Below are 20,217 nucleotides of genomic sequence, written 5' to 3' on the forward strand. Positions count from 1 at the left end.
AATAGTTTTGTAATGAACGGTAAACAGGCAATAGTAGCGATGAATCTTTTAAAGATGGAAGAAATTTGTAGGGAAAATAAAACGTTTGTTGATTTTTTGATGAAAACTAAATTAATAAAAGTTTCGTTCTGTTCATTTTTATGTTCTTCATTATGTTTTTTTCTCATTTTTAAAAGCAGATTTTTGGAGTTCGTGAGTGTTTTTACTATACTGTTGATTTAGGTCTGGTTACGCAAAAAAAGAAAAGGTTTCTTTATTTTTCGTTATATTTCATAACCTGATCTTAAATGGTAGGTTAGGAAATAATATAAGAAAAGAAAGAAAGATTCTGTATATGTATATATATATATAGTGAATAGCTGTTGATTGATGTTATGATATGTGAGTATCAGCACGAGTGTCTTTAAAAATAAAAGTAAGTAATAAAAATATAATATTTTGTTAATAAACAATTTATGTGCTAGTCCACATGATTCTAAAGAAAAAAGGTTAGGTTACCCCCTCCATTTTTGTAGGGGTTCAAGCTCCCATGGGATTCAAGTGGAGATAACCTGACCTTTTCTCACCATTATTGAACAAGAGAATAAAAATACAGTAATAAAAAAATTATTTTTTTTTATGAATGTATTTCTAAATATGACTGTGATTCTAAAGAAAAAAAGGTTAGGTTACCCCTTCCACTCGGGAGAGGCAAGAGGAAGAACACCTCAATCAGATCACCTCGCAAGTGCCTCGTCTCTAGATGCTGCATTTGCAGAGATGAAGCTTTTCCTGCTAACACATCCTTTGTTTCCATCACTCACTAATCTTGTTGCCCCCCTCTCTGCATACATTCCAGCAGATCTACATAATTCCTAAAAGGGCCTCCAGTACTCACAATGTGACCTAAACATTGCCTTGTACAATGGAATAATCACCTCCTTCTCCATTCTATCTGTTAATTAAATTTCATTATTAACTTTCTACTAATTTCAATATACGGTAAACCCCCGCTTTTCGCGGGGGTTATGTTCCGGAGAAATGCCGCGAATACTGAGTTATGGCTCCCATAGTAATAAAGGGGTTACGTTCCAAAGTATGAAATATATAAGAAAAACTAGTCTAAAATTTTGTCTATGTATGTATTATATGTACCATCGTAATATGACTATGTATATAGACAGCACATAGTGAAATGCTATGGAATGCTATGATGCCATAGCAAGCATATGGCATCGAAATGAAAATAAGAAACAATTTAATATTAAATGTAATATTTATTAGAAATTTCAAACCAGCACCTTTGCTATCTAAAAAAACTTATCCCACCAGTGCTATCAAGTTTCGTTAAAGTGTTGATAAACGAATTTTGCCTTTTCACGAATGATGAGTGAACTTAACAGAATTTTATTTTGAGTTCGGTCTTCTATCCACAGATTTAAAGCTTTTTCCATTTTTTCTAATTTAACATCACAAGTTACAGAGCAAATTTTTGAAGCAATTAGCGCATTTTCACGGACACTACGACGGATTTTTTCTTCCGATTTCTTGATTGATCGTACCGTTGACTCACTGATTTTGTAATGTTTTGCCACTGAGGAGACATTTTCACCATTAGAAATTTTATCTAATAACTCAATTTTATTTGCTAATATCATCACCTTCTTTGATCTTTTCACATTTCCCTTGTTATTCATAGCCATATTTTTGTACGGGTTAGAAAGAACTTGTCCAAATAAAGTCACTTTCTTCCGTTAACACACTCGAAAAAGTCTGTTTTACACTGAAAAATGGTAGATTTATCACTTTTGTAAGCATATCAATTTATAAATTGATAAATTTATTCAATTTATAAGCATATAAGTTAAAAAAAAAACGACGAAACCTCCCATGGCAAGCGCATAACACATACTGAACAAGGATTAGAGAGAAACATCCACACTCATGATTTTGTCACCCCCCCCCACCCACTGAGCGCTGTTTTGACCGGGGAAGATAATTTTAGCCAGGCCCATGTTTTTTTATGGCAGAAAATGTTCACGGTGCTTTAAAATTCACATTTTTTTTTAGGTTTCATTTTATATTAAATCAGTGACCGCGAATACACGAAACCGCGAATAGCGGGGGTTTACTGTAATTTTTTTAAAAATGTCAATGCGAGGTATAATGTCACTTGGTTATAATATTAAGACTATTGTGATCTACTCAGTTATGCAATAACCAAGTTTGATTGTGTAAATAAAAAAAAATGGTTGCTTTAAGTTTATATGACTTACAGTTCAAATAATAGTAGCTGTCACTCACAGTAAGGAGCAGTCAACGAGAGACATCCACCACAGGGATTAATTAACAACAGGCCACCTAATAATACCATATCTTCAATTTGAGTGAGAATGGCAAACACTGATTTAGGAGACTACAACACAGATTTCTGACATAAGAACACAATTGGTGAAAATATTTCCTATGAGAACCCATCAAATCATATAATGGAAAGTAAGTGAGAAAACAGGCTTTTCTTTAAAAAATTATGTATAATGAAATACTTTAAAGGAATCTATTCCCTTCATTAATTGATGGCTTCATAAACAGAAACATGTCTCTTCATGAACAAGATGTAATCACATATGGATATAAAATAAAAAATATAAATGAAAATCTCATTTCAAACCTGTAATCAAGGCATATTCTTGTTTGAAAAGCTACTCCTCCTCCACATGTCCGAGAACACTCACTACTTTCTGTCCATGGACCCCATGGACCATATTCTCTAACATTGGAATGTAGACCTAAAGAGATATTCTGAACAAAGAAATAACTTGGCCTAATCTGTCTCCTGTGTCTTTCATGTAGAATTAACTAGAAAGAAAAAAATCAATATTAGTAAATTAAAGCATTTATTTTCAAAAAATACTTCATTTTGAACCTATAACCAATTTAATTACTTCATAAGAGTATAGCATGCAGCCCAGAGTAGCAATACAATCAGAGAGAATCAGAAAGGTTGCAATTAATATTTTCTGGTTATAACATAAAGAAACACTACACTGTACTCTGTGGTAATTGGATTTATTTAGAATTTAGAAAAACATTTTAAAATAAAATATACAACTATATGTTATGAATGTATTTCAGTTCCTTTCTCAGTAGCTTTAAGAATAACAAACTATTAAATTAACTTACTAAAGGACCAAAAATGCATAACATCTCTTAACAAAGGATCACTACATTAACTTCCCATTAGTGACTGTTCTAATAGAATATAAACAAATGCAGTCTGTGCCTGCATTCCTTTGTGTTCTGCATACTAGTATCAGTACCGGAAAAGCAAAAAAAAAAATCCCACATCATTTGCCCATTTCTTCTGATAATTTATTAAAAAATTCTTTAAATTTATTCATTTATTCTGCCACCATAGTTTTCAATTTAAATCCCCATTATTCTTGTATCCCAGGAGGTACAAGGAAAATTATTAAGTGATTTTAAAAACATAATCAGACCTTAAAGCAACAGAAATAATTATATCAAGTATCAATCATACAGCACTGAAATCACTGGTGCATTTAGTAAAAACTTAGTTCTTTTGTCAAAGAGAATTTATGATGTTATCACTGACTTTTAAATTTCTATTAGCATGCATTCTGTAATATGAGAGGAAACATTAGCACAAAATTCTGTAACATGTGGCATGGAAATAAAAAATTTGATCAAATTAAAATGCCAACAGCATAGACGTTTAGAATACATTTCTCATTGAAATATTTTTCTGATTAGCATAAGACTTTACCCTGTGACTATTACCTTTATAATCATAAAGGTAATAGTCTTTTGGTTTTTTTTAGCATAGCATACATGTATAATGTGCCTATTTGTCTTCACTACATCATCTGTCTGCCTGTCCGTATATCTGTTCATCCACCAGTTCATATGCAATAAATCAACACCCAATGGATGGATTTTTATGAAATTTTATATTTGGCTCGTTTAGAAAGATTTATCGAGCCAACACGATTTTCATTAAAATTGGATTAATAATCACTAAAATTAAAAATAAAGAAATAAATTCTTATTTCTTTTTTTTTTTCAAAAACATCACATAGTTATCCATATATAGTATACTGTTGCTGAAGAACTGGATATTATGTTTGTTGTAGTGCACTGATTAGAGGAATAAATGGGCAATATGGCTGATGCACAGAAATGAAGTGTTCTCAGTTCACACATGAAAGTTGTTGCTTTTTTGCTAGTTTTTTGTTATTGGTTTGCTAAATACATAAATTATTACTATTTCCTTATTATATTTATGTAAAAGAAAAAATAAGTACAGTGGAATCTCGTTAATACAAAGTTCAAGGGACCTAAATTTTCATGTTTTGTAATAACGAGGTTTGTAGTAACGAAGTCCCCCAAAAGTGTCAAAATTTTACCTTTTTTTTTTGGTACCTACTGTTTATCTAAGAATAATAATAAATAATAATAATATCAAAAATAAATTAATAAAATAAAATAAAAAGAAAAGCTTTGTCTAACAATACAGTAATAGGAATAACATATTTTTTAAAGATTTTATTTTATTTGTAAGATAAACTAAGAGAAAAGCAATATTAACTAAAATAAAAATATTGTACAGTATATATTTTGATGTATACAATATTTCAGTATCACAGTAAAAAGAGTTACAATCTTAATATAAAAGGTGACATACAAACCATTAACTTTTTAATAAATTAATCTAATTTAAAGAAAGAATCCAATGTTGTTTGCACAGTTTTTGTCCTATGTGCATTTTTAACTAAAGCACAGACATTATCAAATGCAATAGTTGTGTCTTTATCAACATTCTTGCAGGCCAACACATTCTCTATTATGTTCAATGCATTTTGGGCATCTTTTTTGGATGGCAGTATGTGCGCTTCTTCACTTTTGCTGTCGCTGGTAACAAAACCATCATCATTTTGTTTGGTACCAAGCAGCTCTTCTTTTGTTGGCATTGCAGTGGTAGCAATTTCATCATCCACCTTCACAAACTCCTCAAATTTGCCAACAAAATCCATATGCTCCTTCAAATTCCTCCATTCCTCACTGTTGCTATCACATTCATCTGCTGAACTATGTTTTTCGATGATGAGCTCTCCAAAGCCACTCTTCAGTTAATTATTACACTTGATGTAATAATTAATTACATCAAGTTAATTATTACACTTGATGTAATACTTTCCCAAGCAATAACAAGATTACGGATAGCATCCAAGGCATTCCAATTTGGCTGAAAATTGTTCCCTCCTCCTATGTTGTGGATAAGTACCTTATCAGGCGGGCTCTATATGCTCTCTTGAGGTTATAAATAATGCCTTGATCCAGTGGTTGCATTAAACTGGTGGTATTGGGGGGGTTAAAAACAACAGCCGTATATCTGTCAACTTAAGTGTCTCGGCAGAATGTGCTGACAACGGTCTAGAATCATCAAAATGTTCCTTTTTTCTGAAGCCATTCTTCTGTCCAATTTTGATAACCAAGACTGAAAAGTTTTGACCTTAAGCCAAGCACTTCTATTGGCCTCATATCCCAGTAGGTTAACTGCTTTGCCTCATATTTTTCAAGGATGGACCGTACGGAACACAACCAGTCTGTAGCCTTTTCTTTGTCGACTAACTGCAACAGGATCTGGAAAGGTTGAGCAGATGGGCTGAGAGGTGGAAAATGAAGTTTAACATTGACAATGTAAAGTACTACATACGGGGAAACAGCAACCCCACAGCAACGTATCAACTCTGTGGTACTACACTGACAGTGGTAGAGAATGAAAGGGACCTGGGGTGGTTGTGCAGGCAGATATGAAGTTCTCTGAGCAGTGCAGACGGGCTGCAAGAGTAGCTCATGGTGTATTGTCAATGATATATAGGAATTTTTCTAGCAGGGATAAGGAGGTGATTATTTCCTTGTATAAGGCAATTGTCAGGCCACACCTAGAGTACTGTATACAGGTCTGGAGGCCTCATTTCAAGATTATTATTATTATTATTATTATTATTATTATTATTATTATTATTATCACTAGCCATATAGTGCAAGGAAACCTGAGGCTTATGCTGCACCAGCCAAAAAAAAAAAAAAATATATTTCCGAGTTACCCAGAGAGAGAGAGAGAGAGAGAGAGAAGTAGAAGGGAATCACCAAGAAACAGAAGAATGGTGATATCCAGCTCAGAACCCTGGGTGTGCCAAGCCCATACTCACCAGATGTGAGACCCTGGGGTCATGGATGTAGAGCTGCTGGAACGAGTACAGAGAAGGGCAACAAGATTAGTGAATGGAACAAAGGTGTGCTCTTACGAAGAATGCCTTAATTTTTGCAAATTACAGTGTCTGGAAACTAGGCACCAGTGAGGTGATCTGATAGAGGTGTATAAAGCCTTGAATGGTTTGAGCATGCTCAAAGCCTTTTCTTTGTCGACTAACTGCAACAGGATCTGGAAAGGTTGAGCAGATGGGCTGAGAGGTGGCAAATGAAGTTTAACATTGACAAATGTAAAGTACTACATACGGGAAACAGCAACCCCAGAGAAATGTATCAACTCTGTGGTACTACACTGACAGTGGTAGAGAATGAAAGGGACCTGGGGGTGGTTGTGCAGGCAGATATGAAGTTCTCTGAGCAGTGCAGATGGGCTGCAAGAGTAGCTCATGGTGTATTGTCAATGTTATATAGGAATTTTTCTAGCAGGGATAAGGAGGTGATTATTTCCTTGTAAAAGACAATTGTCAGGCCACACCTAGAGTACTGTATACAGGTCTGGAGGCCTCATTTCAAGATGGATTTAGAGCTGCTGGAACGAGTACAGAGAAGGGCAACAAGATTAGTGAATGGAACAAAGGGGTGCTCTTACGAAGAATGCCTTAATTTTTGCAAATTACAGTGTCTGGAAACTAGGCACCAGTGAGGTGATCTGACAGAGGTGTATAAAGCCTTGAATGGTTTGAGCATGCTCAATGCTGATGGGATTCTTCCTCTTGCTCAGAATAATCACCTGAGAGGACATAAATTCAAACTGAGAAACGACAGATGTAGGATAGACGTGCGGAAATTTGCCTTTAGTGGAAGTGGTTTTTTTTTTTTTTTTGTTTTTTTTTTTGGCTGATGCTGCATAAGCTTGCCTTCTTGCATCAAATGCCTCTACTAATGCTAATGCTAATCGAGACTCACCGCAAACATTTTGCGAAACCAAGTTATTCCTGTCTTTAAATCTTTGGAGCCAGCTACTGCTGCATTTGAAGTCGCTAATCCCATGTTGCTGAGCTAGATAATTTGCCTTTTCTTGCAAAATTGGACCCGATATTGGCAAATTAGATGCACGCATTTTTTGATACCACTCGAAAAGTTTTGTTTCAAGCTCCTCGTGTTTTGCACCACGAATTCGTTTCCTGTTTTTCATCTCTGCTCCATGTGTCACGCACTTCTTCAAGTCTTTTTCGGTTTTTTAGTATTGTAGATAAAGTAGGTAAAGGGATGTTGCGTTCCTCTGCAATGTCTGTTTTGCTTCTTTCCATCCTATCAGCCTCTTGTATAATTTTTAGTTTAATTTCCAGGCTTAATTCTGTCCATCTACGTTTTGTCGCCATAACACTGTTAAATAAGATTTAATATAATCAAAAGACACGTTCCGCAAAAGACATCAGCTCAGATAAAATGGCACAAAAAATAGATTGCTGTATATGATAGCAAAAGACTCTTTGAACTGGGATAACAATTGCAACTGACCTTATTCCCGTGGAGAGCAATGGAGTACATGTAAACAACATGTAAAAAACTTTTTATTCTTTTGTTAATTTAACAACTCATCCTTCAGAAAGATGTTTCTCAGAGTGCACTTGACATTGTAGCTACCATAAACTGCTTTTGTTTACTTCTTCTTCAAGAGGAGTGTTTCCATTTACAATGGGTTTCCTCAGCCTACAAGTATTTCTCGTTAGGAATTTTTTCCTGCCGTAAAGTGCGGTTCAAGGTGTCTTGGTCGGTTAAGCCTCGGGCTGTCATGCACTCCCGTACTCCATCCATCCATGTCCTCCTAGGTCTTCCTCTTCTTCTCCTTCTTCCAGGAGGTATCCATTCCAGGATAGCCTTTGGATATCTGTTTTCTTGCATCCGTTTTACATGTCCATACCATGTTAGACGCTTTTCTTTGATAGTGTCAATAATAGTCTTTCTCACTTCCATTTTTTCCCTTATGTCTTCATTCCGTTTTCTGTCTCTTCTAGAAGTTCCTGCTGAGCGTCTCCAAAATCCATTTCTGTGGAGAGCAATTTGTTTTCCGCTTGCCTATTCAATGTCCAGGTTTCCGCTCCATACAATAGAAGACTTTGTACAATCGTTTGAAATATAAGTTTCTTTGTTTTATTTAGGATATTTTTGCTCCACAGAACAGAGTTTAACATGCCGATAGCTTTCTGCTGTCTGTAATTCTCTTATTGATCTCTGCTTGGGATGATCCATCACTTTGTAAGATTGATCCCAAATATTTGAATTTATCGACTTGTTTGATTTTAAAACCTGCAATATTTAGAACGTGTCCTGGCCCTGAAGACAACATTTCAGCCTTGCTAAAATTGATTTTTATACCCCATTGTTTATATTTCTCAAACAATTGACGACATGCATACTTTGCATCTTCTAAGTCTTGTGCTATCACCACCTGATCATCTGCAAAAAGTAAATTGTGAATATAGGTGTTCTTATTAATAATCCCATTTTATTACATTTTTTTGACCAGGATCTTAGGCAGATGTCAATATAAATTTTGAAAAGTGTTGGTGACATGCAACAACCTTGTAATAAGCCTTTTGAAGTGTGGAATTCAGGTGACAAAGCTGATCCCACTTTAATTCTGCATCTATTATTCCTGTAAATTGCCTTAATAATGTTAATCAGTTGTCCATCAATATTTGCCTCTTTCAGTGCTTCCCATAAGAGTTTTCTTGGAACACTGTCATATGCCTTTTCAAGGTCAAAGAAAATCATAAAGATTTTTTTTCCTTTTGATTGGCATTTTTCAAGGATCTGTCATACTGTTGGGATATGATCTATACATGACCTCCCAGCTGAAAAACCACTTTGTTCTTCTGATACCTCGATTCGGGCTTCTAAATGGTTCCTGATCCATTTTCCAAGGATCTTTAACAGTTGGGTTCAGGACGCATATTCCTCTGTAATTTGAACAGCTTTTCCAATCGCCCTTCTTATAAATTGATGTAATATATCCTGTTATCATTTCTTTTGGTATTTCTTCTCCTCTCAGTATACTATTTAACAGTTTTTGTATCAGAACAGCCACTCCTCTTCCTCCATATTTCATAAACTCCTGCAGGTCCAGGTGATTTGCCATTCCTTCCTTCCTTTAGCAGGAGTTCCACTTCCCTAACAGAAACTTTTAAGCCCGCGTCTTCTACACCAAAATCCTACATCGTCTTGAACTCTTCCCAGTCTTCTTTTAAAAGTCCTTCATAGTACTCCGTCCAGTCTTTTTTTACACAAAGCTAATTTCTAACAAGTAAGTGCCATCCTTCCGGAAGCAGGGAGCCAAGTGGCCGGGGGGGGGGCAATAATCGGATTGCTCTGTCAAGATTTGTATTAAACATACAAAATGACAATATTTATTTCTCATGGGGTGAAAAAGAACTTTGTAATACATATTAACTGAATTTCGCAGGGGAATGGTGTGTGCTTCATATAAACGAGTACTTTGTATAAACCGAGTTTGTATTAACAAGATTTTATTGTACATGTTATATTTCAATTGTTATTAAAATCCAGGAAGAAATAAGTAAACTGCATTACAAATTCATTTACAGTATACTACTTCTGCTCAAATTATAAAATCAAAGAGCCTGAAATGCATGTTGCATTTTGTGTGCTAGAGATTATTAGTATTAGCAAATAATGCAATGAACCCACAGGCTTCTAATGCACCAGCAAAAAAAAAAAAAAAAAAAAAATTAAGAAACAATATTTCCTTGCTTGTATGGTTATCCTTTCCAGTTGACCTCTCCATTTCTTCGAATTGTCAGCCTCAACTACCTGTGGAGGCAACTTGTTTCAGTAATCAACAACTTGCTGGTGAAAAGAAGGCTTCCTACAATCTAGTCTAAACTTAACCATACTTCTTACACTGTAATTTGAATTTATGGCCTCTAGTTCAGGAATTATAACAGTGAAAATTCTCCCTTCGTTCATTTTACTTACCCCTCTCAGAACCCCATAAACCTCAATCAGGTGCCCTCCGAGGTGCCTGATTGCCAAGCTCTGTAGCTCACATAATTGGAGCCTTTCCTTGCTTGTATGGTTGCCCTTTTGCTGATTTCACCATGCAAACTGCCCAATGTTAGATCCATTCAAGAAGCTCAATGCCTTTTTTTCAGATGAAGTCTCCGTATGGAGACCTAACAACCCCAGGGGTACACATCTGGTGAGTATGGGCTTGGCACATCCAATATCATAATCTGGATATCATCATTCTTCTTTTTCTTGGTGATTCCCTCTCTCTCTCTCTCTCTCTCTCTCTCTCTCTCTCTCTCTCTCGCTCTCTCCCTCCCTCCCTCTCTCTCTCTCTCTCTCGCTCTCTCCCTCCCTCCCTCCCTCTCTCTCTCTCTCTCTCTCTCTCTCTCTCTCTCTCTCTCTCTCTCTCTCTCTCTCTCTCTCTCTCGGGGTAATTCAGAAATTTTTTTTTTTTTTGCTGGTGCAGCATAAACCTCATGCTTCCTTGCACCATATGGGCTAATAATATTAATATAATAATAATAATAATAATAATAATAATAATCTGAAAAAGTCTCCATGCTTGGACTAAATGTATTTCAAATTCATTTCTCTCCAGTCTTACAATTGCCTTATACAGTGGGATTATGACCTCCCTATCTCTACGGGATAATGTTCGATGAATCACTGATAGGACACCATGGGCTTTCCTGTTTACACTGCTCAGAAAATTTCATATCTGCCCATACCATAACTCCCATATCCCTTTCTTCCTCTGCTGTTTTTATTTCAACCCCAACAAGTGTATAATTTATTTTGGGGTTGTTATTCCTCAAGTGTAAGAACTTGCATTTGCTGCATTAAAACTTAGCTGCTACATTTCTGACTATTCTTGAAGCCTGTTCAAGTCATCCTGAAGGAGCATGGTTTGGCACTGATCATTAATGACCTTACCAATCTTTAGATCTGCAAATTTTGAAATTAAGCTCTCTGTCCCTTCATCAGTATTGTTTATGAAAATCAGAAACACAGTGGTCCAAGAACCGATCCGTAAGGAACCCACTGCTGACATTACACCAAGCCAAAGAATATCCATTAATTACAACTCTTTGTCATCTGCCCTGTGGTCTGGCAGTCCATCTTAGAATCTTTCCAGTAATCCCAACATGTTATAACTTATACAGTAACCTCTCATGAGGAACTGAGTCAAACGCTTTGCTAAAATCCAAATATACTTATGTTGAATTTGTAGTAAGCTATTTTGACTATATCATGTCCCTATATCCAGCTCATGATTAATGAGCTGGATATAGAGACATGATATAGTCAAAATAGCTTACTAAGTTAGTTAAACATGATTTTCCCTTAACAAAACCATGTTGTGTATTCTTCAGAATGTCATTTCTATCTAAATGTCCCTTTATTGAAACTTTAGCCAATATTCATAAAAAAAACTACAACAATATTTATAAACAACAATTAAAATGATCACAAAAATAAATGGTAATTATATTATGCCAGACATTTTGGTTCAACAATATTCATTTATTTCTTCTCTATAGCAATCACTGTCATGCAACTTGGCAACTTGATTGTAAGATGACAATGCATCTTGTCCTGTACTTATTAGTCTATCAAATTCTTAATCCAGTCAAGTTCCATTTTCCCAATACTTATTTTCAATCACAACACTTCCATTTATCCAGCATGTATTCTTCAAACAGCTTCTAACCAGCATTAGAATGCATTCTAATACTGGTTAGAAGTATTAGAACTGCTAATACTGCTTAAAAGCTGAACCAACTATGAATTTGCATGGCATTCAGGGTTAGTGCAGTCTTTCTGCAGCAATTTAGCTTCTGATTTCTCTCCAGAAAAGTTCAACTGGATTCAAATCTGTATAGTACAGGAGTCTATAAACAGTGCAACCATCAGCAGCTTTAAAGATTTCATCAATTTTACATGGTTACATGGTTTTATACAGAGAAAATCTTACCAATTCCGGGAATTCTACTGTTCTGAAATAATCACTATAAATGAAATTGTTCTCCAGAAAAAAAAAAAACTGTGTACTGCTTTTCAGTGATGCTACACCTTATCATGAAGAATCACTACTGATAATGAGATCAAGAGTATTACTCCCTCTAGTTACCTTCCGAACATGCTGATGTAGAAAACAATCATCCAATAAATCCACAAAAGCCTTGCTAGTGTGTGAGTGACCAACCCACAAATTCCAGTCAATATCTGGGAAATTAAAATCCCCCATTATAAGGACTCTCTGATTTACTGGCCCACTCTATTTCCCTGTACACTTTCTTATTATACTCATCAGAGTCATTAGGCCTATAGCACACTCTACTCTCAATTTTGATCTCTCAATGCTTATGTCACACCAAACTGACTCGACACTGCACTGTCCAGCAATGTCGACTGGCTTCGCTTCCTTGGATTATATGTGTTTCTCAACTAATAATATAACCTCTCCTCCGCTCCTTCCTTCCTATCCTGTCTATCCTTCCTGTACACATTGTACTCCCCAAATTCCAGTTCCACATTCATCTGTTAACAACAGTAACACAAACTTTGTGGAAACACACCTCTCATTTAAAGTTTTCATTAAAATGAAATGATATGATCTGATTTCATTCATTAACAGTTGATCTTTGGCCATTCTGTGCCAAAGGTTACACTTGAGATACAATTTTATCATTGTGCAAGTTGAGGGCTGTTCAGATTGCAGATCACACTTGACAGCCTCCCTGCCCTCCTTAAAGCAATGTTGCCTGTTGAAAACTCATGGACAGCCATTGTAGAGTCCCCATATGCTATTTTAAAATCTAATAATTCACATGTTTTTTCTAATTTTAAAGTAAAATTCAATGTACACACTGTTCAGTGCACTCCAACATTTTGAAATACGAGATGTGAAAAACACATCTTTTTTATCAGCTTACAACAGACTATGATAAACAAGTAAACAGTTTCCTGAACAAAAGTAAGGATGAGACATGTCTAAACTTGCTATTCATTGTAGAAATGCAATGTTATCTCAACTTTGAACAATGGACATTATGGATACTTTTTTAACAGACCTCATATACAGATACACTATACCCACAGTCCATAACTTTAATTGACTTTGAACATACTGCCAAAAGTGTTAAGCATAACTTAATATTTTTTATGAATGGCTGCTGGGGAATAAGTAGGCAGATCTACATTTTGAAGGTAACTATAAGCATATACTTACAAATCTGCTTTGAAAATTCAAAAATCACACCTACTGACAGGTGCAATAATGGCCTAAGTAGCCATTACACTAAAAACCCCATTAACAACAACAGCACCTACTGACTTTGGCTATCTGATTCAGACTTACAAAAGTCAAAACTGAAGAATTTATATGAAATTTAAATCCAGAATTTAATAAAATCAAATCAAGTAATACATAAATAGATGTAGAGGATACTACTGCATCAAAAAAGTAAGGATGGGTTTTATTCACAAAAAAATTTTAGGAATTTTTTTACTACATATTTTTAGAAATTTCTTTTTTAATTTTAATTTGATTTTTTAAATAATTTATCTCTAGTGTTGGGCAATAAAGTTGAAACAAGAGCACATTAATATTTTAAAGCATTCATGTATGGAGTTCTCATTTTTACCAAATTTCAAATTCCACAAAAAATTAACTTCACCGAGCCCATTTTATGAAAATTCACTACTGACCCATGTGTGACAGACTCACTACTGGAAAGGTAATGACCCCAACCTGCCCTATCATGAACATGGAAATAATTGCCACTGTGGCCAAACAACTTTTCAAATAGAAGAAAAGTAGCAAAGTGAGATTACAGCAGGTCTAGAAACCTCCTTGAGAGTTATCAATAGGTTCGGTCCAGTGGACTAGCTAGAGGCCAGCCTTCAAACACCATTTTAGAGCTGTACCCTCAAAATGTAAGGAAGATTGGATCTTGCCCTAATGTCCATCATAACCTCAAAAGATTTCAATTACACTGCATGACAGAAGAGATGGGAGGTTCTAACAAACACCAATGTGTTGGAAATACTGTTGAATCCTTTGTTAGATCTTCTTGCTACAAATCTTTGGGAACATTCAATTTGCCTGAAATCAATTAATAAAATGTTCATTATCTTCTTGTAGTTCAGCACTTTCAATAGTGTTGTCAACATCAGGCTAAACTTTTCTCCAAGATTTAGTACACGTTGAACTTGGAATTTTGTTCCATGCTAGTGTTATAAACAGATCTTTGATTTTGACGACTTTTAATGATGCTATAAGAAATATATTCATATCTACTTTTTTTTTTAAATTTAACTCAAAAATGCTTCCCTATCATTATCTCTTCAGTACCTTCTTTAAAGAAGGTACAAATCCATGAAAAACATTTCTTTGAATAATGCAGAGCTTGTCCAATGTAAGTGGTACTAAACTGGTAAAGATGGACAACTTATTTTTAAATGCTCTAGGATTAGTTGATTTATCAATAGCAAAAACTGGCAATTTGTTAGTTCCAGTTGCATTACTGCAAGCATATACCATGGAGGTTCCCCCCCCCCTCTTGGAAAGGTTAATATTGCTTTTTATAGGTAATAATGTATAATTTAGACTTGTTTCATCCGCATTATAGAATTTTTCTCCAATCAATTTCTCTGTTGATAAATAACCTTAAAGCTTTAAATTTTTGACCAACAGGTGGATCAGCAGAGGATCTCTTTCCACTAATACTCTGAATACACCATGAATACCGTGACATTTTTCGAAGACCCAAGCCATCTGTCACTTGCTATAAAAAACTTTCTGCACCATCAGTCTTTTGATTTAAGGCCTTTACTTTATGCTGCTTTCAAGAGCTGACTGAATGGAGTTCCATGCTATATTAATGGCCCTTGTGAAACAAACTAGATACAAAATTCTTCTAGATTTTTTATGATTGTTTTCCAGTCTTTTACAATTGTCTCAACTACATCATTCAACAACAATTTTTTTAGAGATTCGCCATTATCAAGTTTTTCCAGAGCACTGAACTTACTTCTTATAGAAACAACAACTATTTCTTGTCTCGTCCATATTTCACTCACTTAAATAATATTTAATTAACTTACATACTGTAATCACAATAACAAATTGTTTACTAGTGAAAACATGATTTGGAACAAATACACAAACTGGACTTCTAGGGAAGCAGACAACTCAACAGGTAGGTGTGATGTACTATACACTGTGTTGCTTGTGTATAGTGGTCACACTATACACAAGCAACAAGCATACTGAACCAGTGCCCACAGCAGTATGTCATGGGCATCAGACAGTATGTTTTAAAGAGGGAGGGGGGGATGGATTCCAGTTAATCCGGCAAATCACTTAAGCAGAGATCAGTTAAAAGGGCTTCTATTATTGTATTTCTGTATTTTAGGTGGCACATATAAACAATATATACTCATAAAAGAGTGCAAATTTTCAGTCTATTTTTATCAGTAAGAGTCTGCCTTTGGATTATAACTTGCCAAACTTCTTATTAGCATACCAAAAAAAAAAATAAAAATAATATAAATAAATAATGGTGTTTTTAGCTTCTGTTTACAGATATTGCAAAGACTATTATATAAAATTCTGCACAATTCAGCAAGAAGTAATACCCAGTGCAGAATGAAATGAAATCTAAATTGGAAAGTAAATAATAATGCAAATCTATATTCAGGACATTTTTGGTCGCTGCATAAGAAATTTTTGGCCCAGGATTTTATTCAATCTCTTTTCTTCATATTTATATCCATCTTTTTCTCTCTTAGTGTGTATGATTTCTGCATTGTAGTAGTAGTAGTAGTAATCCAGGCACTTGATGCAAGAAAGCAAGCTTATGTAGCATCAGACAAAAAAAAAAAAAAAACATTTCACACATCCATTCCCTCTAAATGTTTGTCCAGTTCAAACTTAAATTTATTTAAGCTATCAACTTTCACAACGACAGATGGAAGTTTGTTCTAGCAATCAACTACCCGCTGGCTAAAGGCAAATTTCCACACATCTATTCTATAACTGTCTTTCCTCAATTTGAATTTATGCCCCCTCAGGTTTGCAATCTGAGCAAGAGAAAGAATCCCATCACTGTTGAGCTTGCTCAAACCATTCAAGGCCTTATACACCTCAATAAGATCACCTCACAAGTGCCTCGTCTCCAGATGCTGCAATTTCAGAACTTAAGCCTTTCTTGGTAAGAGGACCCCTTTATTCCCCTCACCAATCTTGTTGCCTTTCTCTGTACTAGCTCATGTATCTCTACATCTTTCCTAAAATGAGGCCTCCAGACCTGTGCACAGTACTCAAGGCATGGCTTGACCATTGCCTTATACAAAGGAATAATCATCTCCTTTTCCCTACTAGCAAAATTCCTGTATATTATTGGCAATACCACATAACCTGCTCTGGCAAGTCATGGGGTATGTTCTTGTTTATACTCCGGCATGACTATCAGGTCAGTGGAGTTTACAATAAATCAATCAATCGATACAAATGTTAATTGTATTTAGTAGTCCCAGGCTTGAACCACGATCAACTCAAAGAGCATGTGCTACTGCACTGACGCTCCTGAACAAATTTGTGTTAAATATGCAAAAAAGTGCTACATAAATATCACAGTCATAATCTACAAGGACTGCAAGCCTTTGTAACTAGTGCTGCCCAGGTGAGGCTGTATATCAAAATGAATTACACTCATATTGCAAGTCTGGCTAATGCTAGAATGGCATCATGAGTTTAGGTTCATCCTTTACCTTATAATAATTTTTTTGCCATTTTTTAATCACCTTATGCTTCACAGATATAAAATAATGTAGAGTACTTTTTCCTTCCATGCCACCATTCCCAAGTTAATTAATGGGAACAAAATGAACCAAATTAATGGAAACAAAATGAATTTCCTAATAAAACTAAATAATTTCTCTGTCTACAACTTTTCACTATCAAAAAACAAAAATTTTATTATAACATAATTCTGATATAAATCCAATTCTTACTTTTGTAGTACTAAAGGCAAAATGGAAAAGTAATGCCAAGAAGGCCACAAGGATTAGCGTCCTGTAAGAAAAATAAATAAAGTTATCAATTTAAATGGTAGTATTATAATAAAATAATAACTAAATTAAAGAAATAATTTTTCATTTCTCAATAATTTGTAATAAATATAGTACAATGGTATTAAAAGTTAAATATAAAAAAATTAAGACAGTAATTTATGAGGGTTGTCCAAAAAAGTAACGTTATTGCTGTTTAAACTGTGTAACAAAAAGTAATACCACATGAGCAAAACTAGTTATTTTTGAAAAAAAAAATACCAACAGCAAAGAATGCATAATAGCAGCACCTGACTATCTTGTGATATATCAATTCTTGATGTTGCCATTAACTGTGAGTAAATGATAGTGAAGTGCAGATGTGTTGAACCACACCTACACAAGGATGGAACTACATTGTGTAATCAGATTGTGGAAATTTGCTTGAGGAAACTGCTACAGAAACAATCCATGTGATGCAAGGTGCACATGGTGAGGAAAGCATAACTACTGATATTAGTAAAATGGATGATATATTTATTTAGCATTCCATTTTTGAATGTCAGTGAAGTTGATTATTTTTAAATAATATTATATTCATAATGTGCAATACAGTGACACCAGGTTTAATAAATCTAAAAAAAATTCATTAACAGAAGGTTAGTTGAGTCTCCTGGAATGTGAACATATTAAAAAAGGCTTTAACATTTCCTAGAAAACCAGTCAAAATATTTCGAAAAGCTTTCCATGCTGATTTCTCGCTATCACTAAGGGCATATTCGAACTGTTTGTCTTTGAAAATTTGCCTTATTTGTGGACCAATGAAAATGCCTGCCTTAATCTTCTCTGTACTAAGTTTTGGGAATTTCACTTGCAAATATGTGAATATAAGATAGTTCACTTCCAAAGCTTTTATGAAATTTTTCATGAGCCCCAGTATGATGTGGAGTGGTGGAAGCAAAGCTTTATTTGAATCTACCAGAGGTTCATATCCTATGTTTTTCATTCCAGGTGTTAACGATTTTCATTGAGGCCAACTCCTCTTCTCGTAGTGCATATCCTTGGCATGACTATACCATTCGCAGAGAAAGCAACAATACTTAGTGTAACCCTTTTGTAGTCCTAATAAAATGGCAATTACCTTTAAATCACCACATATCTGCCACTCATAATTCTGAGAGTATACATCTAAGAGGATGTTCTCCATGTTTGCATATGTTTCTTTTTTGGATGGCATACACACGAAGTATTGAAGGCAACATATTTCCATTGTGTAATAACACAGCCTTAAGGCTAACCTAAGAAGCATCTATATATAGTCGCCATTCTTTGGGAACGTGCTTCATGTTCATGTTCATTGCTGCCATTAGACAATCAACATCCTTACAAACAGTGAGTTCACATTCTGTTTGATAGAATTTATCATAGTCTTTATTTCGAGTACAAAATGTTGTCTCTTTAACAGAATGATCTAGAAGATTCCACTGTTGTAGCCTCAAGGCCAAAAGCTCTGCCTTATCCTTTGGCAATTTGAGATACCTGATAAGATCATTAAGCTCGCTTTCTGTGATCTTATGTGGTTCAGAAGGATAAAGGGTTGAAGAAAATGGTGACCCCTTGATGTAGATGGCTGTTGTACTGCTTCATGTATATGAAGTTGATGTTCATCAGGGTGAACAGAAAATCGGTTAGGTGGTTCAGGAATAAGTAGTACTTCACCATAGGCCTAAATGGTTGTCAGATGAACTGATGAGACATGTGGCAGAGAAGAAAAACGCATGGGATACATACAAATTAATGGGTGACATGGAAGCCTATGATAGATATAAGTTGGTCTGTAACCAAGTCACAAAGGAGATTAGGCAGGCAAAGGCAGACTACGAAAAATCCTTGGCAAAGGATGCAAAGAAAAACAGAAAAGAGTTCTTTACATATTTAAACTCAAGAAGGAAAGGGATGAATCAGATTGGTCCACTGGATATTGATGGTTCAACAGTTGAGGATCCTGCTCAGGTGGCTAACAATCTAAACGAGTATTTTGCATCTACATTCACGCATGAGGAGTTATTCAGGAAGGAGAATGATGTAGGTAAAGTAAACATTGGCAGTGAGCTGGATGATTTTGTAATAACTGAGAGGAAAGTGGAGGAGATATTGTTGAGGATAAACATAAAAAAGGCACCTGGGGTGGATGGGATCTATCCAGTTATATTAAAGGAGGCAGCAAAGGAAGTAAGCAAACCCCTAGCCATAATTATGAGATTCTTTGGACTCAGGGGAGGTACCCATAGACTGGAGATGTGCAAATGTAACCCCAATTCACAAAGGAGGATCAAAGGCTGACACAAGTAATTATAGACCTGTTAGTTTAACTTCTGTTCCAGGTAAATTAATGGAGGCACTGGTTAAAGAAGCACTGCAGGATCATCTAGACAAGAATTCAGTTATAGCTCAGACGCAGCATGGTTTTGTTGAGGGCAGGTCTTGCCTGACCAATTTGATTGGATACTATGATGTAGTCACAAAAGAACTGGATGCAAGGAATAACTTTGATATTATATATTTGGATCTTAGAAAGGCTTTTGATACTGTTGCACATGGAAGACTGCTGCACAAATTGGAGCAGTGTGGCATTGGAGGCAAATTGCTGCTATGGATAAGAGGATGGTTGAGTGGCAGAAGACAGAGAGTGGTAATCAATGGACACTGATCAACGTGGACTAATGTTATTAGTGGAGTTCCTCAGGGTTCAGTGTTGGGTCCGTTGTTGTTTTCGGTGTTTATGAATGATATTGATGATGGGATATCAAGTTTAATGTCCAAGTTTGCAGATGATACAAAGGTTGGCAGGGTTGTTAAGGACACTACTGACGCTATGCTGCTGCAACAGGATCTGGAAAGGTTGAACAGATG

General features: G+C 35.3%; 1 protein-coding gene across 2 annotated transcripts in view; it reads right to left on the bottom strand.

The window, feature by feature from the left end:
• Nucleotides 1–20,217, bottom strand: part of LOC150077096 (papilin-like) — a 724,323-nt gene that overhangs the window by 570,395 nt on the left and 133,711 nt on the right. For both annotated transcript variants that reach the window (XM_090386252.1, XM_090386253.1), the window contains exons 2-3: nt 17,269–17,329; nt 2,651–2,838 (exon numbers count right to left, since the gene is read on the bottom strand). In XM_090386252.1, the coding sequence (XP_090242378.1) occupies nt 2,651–2,838; nt 17,269–17,329 (249 nt within the window). The remainder of the gene's footprint in view (nt 1–2,650; nt 2,839–17,268; nt 17,330–20,217) is intronic.

Source organism: Mastigoproctus giganteus, chromosome 12 (genome assembly GCF_048544385.1).
Source record: "Mastigoproctus giganteus isolate SK-2022 chromosome 12, ASM4854438v1, whole genome shotgun sequence".
NCBI classification, from domain to species: domain Eukaryota; kingdom Metazoa; phylum Arthropoda; class Arachnida; order Uropygi; family Thelyphonidae; genus Mastigoproctus; species Mastigoproctus giganteus.